This window comes from Vicia villosa, linkage group LG4 (assembly GCF_029867415.1).
Source record: "Vicia villosa cultivar HV-30 ecotype Madison, WI linkage group LG4, Vvil1.0, whole genome shotgun sequence".
NCBI lineage: Eukaryota > Viridiplantae > Streptophyta > Magnoliopsida > Fabales > Fabaceae > Vicia > Vicia villosa.
The window spans coordinates 22,115,470-22,124,625 of NC_081183.1; the positions used below are offsets into that span (position 1 = coordinate 22,115,470).

General features: G+C 44.1%; 1 protein-coding gene across 1 annotated transcript; it reads left to right on the plus strand.

The window, feature by feature from the left end:
• Positions 1–405: 405 nt before the first annotated feature.
• LOC131596874 (uncharacterized) lies at positions 406–1,968 on the plus strand. Its single transcript, XM_058869610.1, has one exon. The coding sequence runs from the start codon at positions 406–408 to the stop codon at positions 1,966–1,968; it is 1,563 nt and encodes a 520-aa protein (XP_058725593.1).
• The last annotated feature ends 7,188 nt before the right edge of the window (positions 1,969–9,156 follow it).

Consider the following 9,156-nt stretch of genomic DNA (forward strand, 5'->3'; position numbering starts at 1 on the left):
AATCAATCATTGCTTAACAGGTACATTGATGGTGACTTCGGTTCTTGTTCGTGGGTTACCGCTCTTCTTGTTCGAGGGTTACCGCTGATCTTGTTCGAGGGTTACTGTTGGTTCTTGTTCGTGGGGTACTATGGTTCTCGTTCGAGTGATGGTCTATGTTCTATGGATGTTGGTTCCATGGGTTGACATTCTATGTACCGTATGGTATACCATCTGGGGGCCGAACCTTTGGCTCTGTATTACGTGTGTTACCGGCAGTCCAGAATGCCTGGTGGGCGGCAACAAGTCCCACCACTTTGCATCATAGCATATTTATTTCCAAAAGAAACGCAAAAAAAAATGTATAATAATAAGCATTTGCATGTCATATTTTCAGGGATATTCAGGAGTTCACCCAAGTTGAAGATGGACATTCTCACTGATACTGTCAAAGAACGCACGAGGCATACCAGAGCTTATAAGATTCCGGATATTGATGTTTCGGGGTTGATTGGTTTGAGTTCTCGGTTGGAAGGGGAGGTTCTCCGTGACTTCAATCATGATTATGGCAATTTGCTCTCCATCCTCAATACATCTTTTGATCCAATGGCTTTGATCACCTTATTTCAGTTCTATGATCCGCACTTGAGATGTTTTACATTTCAAGACTATCAATTGGTGCCAACACTCGAGGAGTTTTCTTACATACTCAACATACGGATCACTGATGATGTACCTTTCGTTCGGGTTCCCGAGGTTGTGAGATTTGAAAAGGTAGCCGAAGCTCTTCACATGGGTATTAAGGAGGTGGAAAGAAATTGGAAATCATCGGGCGGTGTTTCTGGTTTCTATCTTTGCTTTTTTATTAGTAAGGCTGAGGATGCGGCTAAGAAGGAGCAGTGGGTTGATTTTAGTCGTTTGCTTGCTATCATGATCTATGGTATTGTCTTATTCCCATCAAGAGAAAACTTTGTGAGTTTGGCGGCAATTTGTGTCTTTATGAACAAAAACCCCGTTCCAACGTTGCTTGCGGATGCTCTTTTTTCGATCTATGCGAGAAGTAAGAAGGGAGGATATGTTGTTGGTTCTTGTCTTCCGTTGTTGTATCGGTGGTTCATGTTGTATTTGCCGGTGAGAGGACCTTTTGTGCTCAGGAAGAGTTCCCTTAAGTGGTCAGATAGGATTGTTAACCTCACATCTTATGATATCAGGTGGAACTATTGTGTGGGGAAGGTTTGGAGCATCATCACTAGTTGCGGTCAATATCCTAACGTTCCTCTCATGGGAACCAGAGGTTGCATTAGTTACAACCCCACGCTCGCCTATCGTCAATTGGGATATGCAATGGAAAGGGCTCAGAATGATGTAGAAGCGTTTGAATCAGTGTACTTTGCTGATGGTGAAGACCCCCTGGAGCTAGAAAAGATAGCATACGCTTGGACTAAAGTTCACAAGAGAGATCAAAATACTTTGAGCAAGAAAGTTCCTATTGCCATGGGTCCTTACCGAAAGTGGGTCGAAGCAAGAGTGGCAAATCTATTGTTGCCATCTGCGAGGTCACGCCCATTGTATGAGCAACCTCCCACGGTTTTATCGGATACAGTTGCGACTGAACTCTATATTCAAACCGAAGCGGACAACATCAAGCTGAAATCAAAGGACCGAGAGGTTGGCTTGGAGAGGTATTTTCAAGATTGCGAAAAGGCGGAGTTGGCTCGTAAGCTCAAGCATGCGCAAGGTGAAGGTTCAAATTTGACACATGCTCAAAGGCGATCTCATGACTTGATGGAAGAAAGCTTGTACCGAAAACAACAGGAATGTGCGAAGTTGCGAAGGTCCAAAAACAATAGCAAGAGAAGGATGCAGGATTCAGAAAAACAACTGATGGAAGAAAAAGCCAAGTCAGCTCGACTTGAAGAAGAATTAACAAGACTCCGAGCCCAACGGAGAGGAAATGGAGGAGCTCATCCTATTACCAGGCGATCCTAGTGTTGCCATGGAGTTGATTTGCTGTTTATTCTTGATGTTTGGCACCCATGTCCAGGATTGTTGGATGGGGTCGCATTTTGTTATATTCTGGATTTCTTTTGTATGCCTTATGAGCGCTTCGTGACGGTTATGTGCCATGGTTGTATGAACTCAAATTCTCAATTATGTTTGAATGAAATATGCTCAGCTTGCTGATTTATTCTCGTGTGTGGATTGCTGTTCAAATACATTCTGTATCAAGGTTGCTATGTCCTATCTGAAAGTGGGATGAACTCTTGGATACCTGAAAATTGACAAACATTTCATGCATATCATTCATATATCATACATGTCATATATTTGCAGGTTTTGCAGGTCTTATATCTTATGTCTCGCTGTTTTGTTACCAGAAGGAGTTCTAAGACGGCTAATCACCCGTATCCGACTAGGAGCAATCAGAGAAGACAGATGGAACAGATTCAGGAACAAATGGCTGAGATGAGAGCTCAATTGACAGAGCAGATGAATGCGCAGATGGCGCAGTTTATGGAAGCATTGACTAATGTGACCAAGGGGCAGGATGACTTGCGAGTTCTCGTCGAGAATTCCAGAAGGGTTGAGAATGGAGGACATTCGAGGCTGTTTGACGATGTGTCTGGCAGGATTGACGATCATCATGATCCGAATGAGTTTGATCGCTTGGGAGGACACTATAATCCTTTCAATCAGAATCATGGGTTTCCACCTCCACCTCCGTCTCGTCTGTTGGGAAGGAGAGATAATCAGAACCGTGATAATTTGGATTTCAATGTTGAAAACTTTGATCAGGTATCGAGGCATAGTGCTGATGGTGCACCTGAGGAAGCTGAGAGGTATCGTCTGATTGAAGAACGTCTCAGAGCTGTTGAAGGCAAAGGGGTGTTAGGCATGGATATCAATGACTTGGGGTTGGTTCCGGGTGTGAGGATTCCGCCGAAGTTCAAAGTTCCATCTTTTGACAAATACAATGGGGCGACTTGTCCCATGACTCATGTCAAAGCATACTATCGCAAGATGTCAGTTTATTCAGAGGATGAGGGTTTTCTAATGCATTTCTTCCAGGATAGCTTGGCTGGAGCTTCCTTGGAGTGGTATGTTCAACTCGAACGCACTCATATTCATTCTTGGAGAGATCTTGTGGAGGCTTTCATTAAGCACTATCAGTACAATGTTGACATGGCACCTAATCGAACTCAGTTACAGAGTTTGGTTCAAGGATCTAAAGAATCTTTCAAAGAGTACGCTCAGAAATGGCGTGAGTTAGCCGCAAAAGTTCAGCCACCTATGACTGAGCGTGAGATGATTGACATGTTCACCAGTACTTTGTCTGGACACTATTACTTGGCCTGTAGTGCTTCAGCCAACTTTTCTGAAATGGTGAGATATGGCGAACGTGTTGAGATGGGTCTAAAGATGGGGAAAATTCAGTTGGGAGCTTCTTCTAATACTCCTAGTGGTAAGAAACAAGCTGAGGGTTATGCCCGAAGGAAGGAAGGAAATGCGGATTCCATATATGGAAGAAGGGGTTCAGGGAGAAGCAATTCACAGGTTAATGCTGTCATGATCCCAGTACCGCAACAACAACATCAGCAAGGACATCATTCCAATACTGATCGCTATCCTCCCAGGACCAAGCCTCACAGAAAGATTGATCCGATTCCTATGACCTATGCTCAAGTGTTGCAACATTTGCTCAAGATTGAGAAGATTACTTTGAGAGATGCTCCGAATGCTCCGGACACACAATCTCCGAATTACAATGCAAACGCACGATGTGCTTTCCACTCAGGTGCCGCTGGCCATGATACAGAGAGGTGTATTACATTGAAGAACAAAGTCCAGGACTTGTTGGATCAAAAGATAATCCAGTTCACTCCTACACCCAATATTGCCAATAATCCGATGCCTGCTCACGGAGGTTCAGGTGTGAATGCCATTGAGAGTGAAGAGATAAGAGTGGTATTCGAGGTGGGCTGTTTGACTTTCCCTCTTGTGTCTGTGAAGCAACATCTGGTCAATAGTGGCATCTTCCCGGGCTGTGGTGTTGATTGTGAGAACTGCAAAAGTCAACCTGAAGGTTGTGCTGATTTGAAGAGTATGGTACAAAGGCTGATTGATGAGGGTCCTCTTCAGTTTTATCGAAGGTTGAGAGGCGCGAAGAGTAATGGCGGTGAAGTGTCTGTGATCTCAATTCCTTATGAGCCGGTTGCTCCAATATGTATCCAAGTGCCTATTCAGATACCTGTCAGTATCCCATATGAGGAACAACCAGCGGCGTTGATGATTACCGTGCCTGGGCCTATTCCATATGAGAGTGAGAAGGCCGTTCCTTGGCATTATGGTTCAGACGTGTATTACTATGGCACGAAGGAGGAAGGTGAGCCTTCCAAAAAGAAGTGTGTTGAAACCTCAGTTGCAAACACTGATAACTTCGCCGGTACTGGTAGGATCACTCGCAGTGGTAGGGTGTTCTCCCCTCAGCTTGTTTAGAACAATGCAGATGCTTTGGCTAAGGCCAAAGGAAAGCAAGTAGTGACTGATGTCCAGAATCCTCCAATTCAGAACGGGGCACCTGATAGTGCTGTGTCTTCCAAGGATGTAGAGGAACTGTTGAGAATTATCAGGAAGTCTGATTATAAAGTGGTTGAGCAGTTGGGTCAGACCCAGTCAAAGATCTCCATCTTGCAACTACTGATGTGCTCAGAAGGTCATAGAGATGCTCTCTTGAGAATTCTGAACGGCGCTTACGTCCCACATGAAATATCTGTGAATCAGCTAGAGGCGGTAGCCAATAATATCTCCGCTGGGAACGATTTGGGATTTACAGATTGTGATCTTCCTCCAGAAGGGAGAAACCATAACAAGGCTTTGCATATTTCGATTGAGTGTAAGGGGACGACCTTGTCCCGTGTTTTGGTTGATACTGGGTCTTCTTTAAATGTGCTGCCCAAATCAGCTCTCATGCGAATTGACTATGCCGGTGTTGAGTTAAGGCCAAGTGAGTTAATAGTGCGCGCCTTTGACGGTGCAAGGAGGTCTGTGTTCGGGGAGGTAGATCTACCAATCCAAGTGGGTCCTCAGATCTTTACTATAACCTTTTATGTGATGGATATTCAACCTGCTTACTGTTGTCTGTTGGGACGACCGTGGATTCATAAAGCTGGCGCTGTGACATCCACTCTTCATCAGAAGTTGAAGTATCCGGTTGACGGTAAAGTGGTGACGGTTTGTGGTGAGGAAGATTACATCGTGAGTCACCTGTCCTCCTTCCGATATGTGGAGATCGAAGGTGAAATACATGAGACTCCGTTTCAAGCATTTGAGGCTGTGAATGCTGTGAGAACTCCTTCTTATGAGATAACGAAGCCAGAAACGGTTATGTCCTCTTTGAAAGATGCTCAGATTGTCGTTGAGACTGGAAGAGTGGAAGGCTGGGGGCAAGTAATTGACGTGCGTCCCAAATTTGACAAGAATGGCCTCGGTTTCAATCCTGGAAAGCAGAACGTATCGCCCAAGTCTGGTATTCTTAGCCCGATCAAGTTTGTGAGTGGGGGTGTCATTCAAGACGGTCAGGTTCATGCCATTGTCAATGGTGAAGAAGTGGATAGTGATTGCGACTTTGATAGCTGGATTCGTCCAAGTATTCCCGGGGAAATGCCTTGCAACTGGACAATTGAAGATGTCATCCAAGTTACACAAGCTCAGGAGTAATTTCTTTGTTTTTACTTTTCTTATCATGCCATAATTCCTACGCTCTGCCCAAGGCATAGTGAATCATTTGTAGGGCCATGCAGTTCGCATTTTCAAAGATTAATCATGAAATAAAAGGACGTTTTTGCATTCAAATGTTTTGCTCTTTGTCTTTGTTTTTAACTTTTTTCTTTAAATGGCAATGTTTTTGCACACACTTGCACATAGCTTAATAAAAATAAAACTAAAATAAAAACATCAATCATGCAGATGTCTCACTACCACGGATTCCATTGGTAACAGTTCCGCTACTGCTTATTATGATTTTGACAATCCGATCTACCAAGCCGAGGAGGAAGCTTATGAAGATTGTGATCTCCCCGATGAGTTGGCCAGATTATTGAAACAAGAAAAGAAAGCGATTCAGCCGCATCAGGAGGCAATTGAGATGGTAAATGTTGGCACTAAAGAGCAGGTCCGAGAAGTCAAGATAGGGGCTGCGTTTGAGAATAGTGTGAAGCAGAGGCTTATTGATATGTTGAAAGAGTATGCGGATATCTTTGCTTGGTCCTATGAGGATATGCCAGGTCTTGATACGAATATTGTGGTACACCGTCTACCTCTCAAGGAAGATAGTCCTCCTGTCAAGCAGAAGCTTCGAAGGACTCGCCCAGATATGTCTGAGAAGATTAAGAAAGAGGTTGAGAAACAGTTTGATGCCGGCTTTCTGCAAGTTGTGAATTACCCGCCGTGGGTTGCTAATATTGTTCCTGTGCCCAAGAAGGATGGAAAGGTCAGGATGTGTGTGGATTACAGAGATTTGAATAGGGCGAGTCCGAAAGATGATTTTCCTCTCCCTCACATCGATGTGTTAGTGGATAATACTGCTCCTTTCAAAGTGTTTTCCTTCATGGATGGCTTCTCTGGGTACAATCAGATCAAGATGGCACCAGAAGACATGGAGAAAACAACGTTTATCAAACCGTGGGGAACTTTCTGCTATGAAGTTATGCCTTTTGGGTTGAAAAACGCAGGGGCAACATATCAGCGCGCCATGGTGACTCTTTTTCACGACATGATTCACAAAGAGATTGAAGTGTATGTTGACGACATGATTGCAAAATCTCATACTGAAGAGGAGCACCTGGTTCATTTGCAGAAGTTGTTTGAAAGGCTTCGGGAATTCAGACTGAGGTTGAATCCAAACAAATGCACTTTCGGAGTGCGTTCCGGAAAGTTGTTGGGCTTTGTTGTTAGCGGAAAAGGTATTGAGGTCGATCCTGCAAAAATAAAAGCTATACAAGATATGCCTGAGCCGAGAACAGAAAAAGAGGTTCGTGGTTTCTTAGGGAGGTTGAACTACATTGCTAGATTCATCTCTCATCTTACGGCCACTTGTGAACCGATATTCAAGTTGCTAAGAAAGGATCAGACGGCCAGGTGGAATAATGATTGTCAAAAAGCATTCGAAAAAGTGAAAGAGTATCTGCAGGAACCTCCGATACTAATGCCTCCAGTTCCAGGAAGGCCTTTGATTATGTACCTCACGGTTCTTGAAAATTCAATGGGATGTGTGCTGGGTCAACATGACGAGTCTGGCCGAAAAGAGCATGCAATATACTACCTTAGCAAAAAGTTTACCGACTGTGAATCCCAATACTCACTGCTCGAGAAAACTTGCTGTGCTTTGGTGTGGGCTGCTCGCCGGCTGAGGTAGTATATGTTGGTTCACACCACCTTGTTGATTTCCAAGATGGATCCTATCAAGTATGTTTTTGAGAAGCCCGCTCTTTCCGGAAGAGTAGCCAGGTGGCAAATGATCTTAACTGAATATGATATCCAGTATACTACCCAGAAAGCCATCAAAGGTAGTGTGTTGGCGGATTATCTTGCGCACCAGCCTGTCGAAGATTATGAATCGATGAAGTTTGAATTCCCCGATGAGGATGTGCTGTACATCAGAGATTGTAACATTCCTGGACCAGAGGAAGGACCCGAACCAGGATCGCGATGGACGCTCGTGTTTGATGGTGCCTCTAATGCACTCGAGAATGGTGTCGGAGCTGTAATTACTTCTCCATCAGGTTTTCATATTCTGTTTACAGCCAGAATCTGTTTTGATTGCACTAATAATATTGCTGAGTATGAAGCTTGCATTTATGGTATCGAAGCTGCGATCGATTTGCGAATCAAGTACTTGAAAGTTTATGGGGATTCCAATCTTGTCATTAGCCAGATCAATGGAGATTGGGAAACTCGCCATCAGAATCTGATTCCATACAGGGAGCATGTGATGAGACTCATTCCATACTTTGATGAGACCACATTCGAGCATATTTCTAGAGAAGAGAACAATCTTGCTGATGCTCTCGCTACTTTGGCTTCCATGTTCAAAGTGAAATGGGCCAATGAAGCGCCTAACATCACCATCAACAGATTGGACGAACCAGCATTTTGCTTTGAAGCTGATGTTGAATTAGATGGTAACCCCAGGTATCATGATATCAAAAAGTTCCTTGAAACTCAAGAGTATCCTCCCGAAGCGTCGGTGACTGATAAGAAGTTTCTGAGAAGGTTTGCAACTAAGTTTTACCTTAACGGTGGTGTTTTGTACAAGAGGCATCATGACGGTGTGTTGCTCCGATGTGTTGTTAAGGAAGAAGCTTCGAAAATCATAGAGGAAATGCACGAAGGCGAGTTTGGTACCCATTCTAGTGGGCACACAATGGCTAAGAAGATCTTGAGGGCTGGTTATTATTGGTCCACTATGGAAACTGATTGTCATAACCATGTCAGAATTTGTCACAAGTGCCAGATCTATGCTGATAAAGTGCACGTGCCGCCTGCGCCTTTGAATGTCTTGACTTCTCCGTGGCCTTTTGCAATGTGGGGCATTGATATGATTGGAGAGATTAAGCCTACTGCTTCCAATGGACATCGGTTCATTTTGGTTGCTATCGATTATTTCACCAAGTGGGTTGAAGCCGCATCTTATGCGAATGTCACCAAACAAGTGATTACTCGCTTTATCAAGCACAATATAATCTGTCGTTATGGGATTCCTGAGAAGATCATTACTGATAATGGATCGAATCTTAATAACAAGTTGATGAAGGAGCTTTGTGAGTCCTTCAAGATCAAACACCACAATTCTTCCCCGTATCGTCCAAAGATGAATGGTGCTGTTGAAGCGGCCAACAAGAACATTAAGAAGATTGTGCAGAAGATGGTAGTGACCTACCGCGATTGGCATGAGATGCTCCCTTTCGCCTTGCATGGTTATCGCACCTCTGTGCGTACATCGACTGGGGCAACTCCTTTCTCACTTGTTTATGGTATGGAAGCGGTATTGCCTGTTGAAGTTGAGATTCCTTCCCTGAGGATTGTGAAAGACGTCGAGCTTGACGAGTCAGAATGGGTACAGAATCGGTTGGATCAGTTGAACCTCATTGATGAGAAGCGTTTGGCGGCTATTGGTCA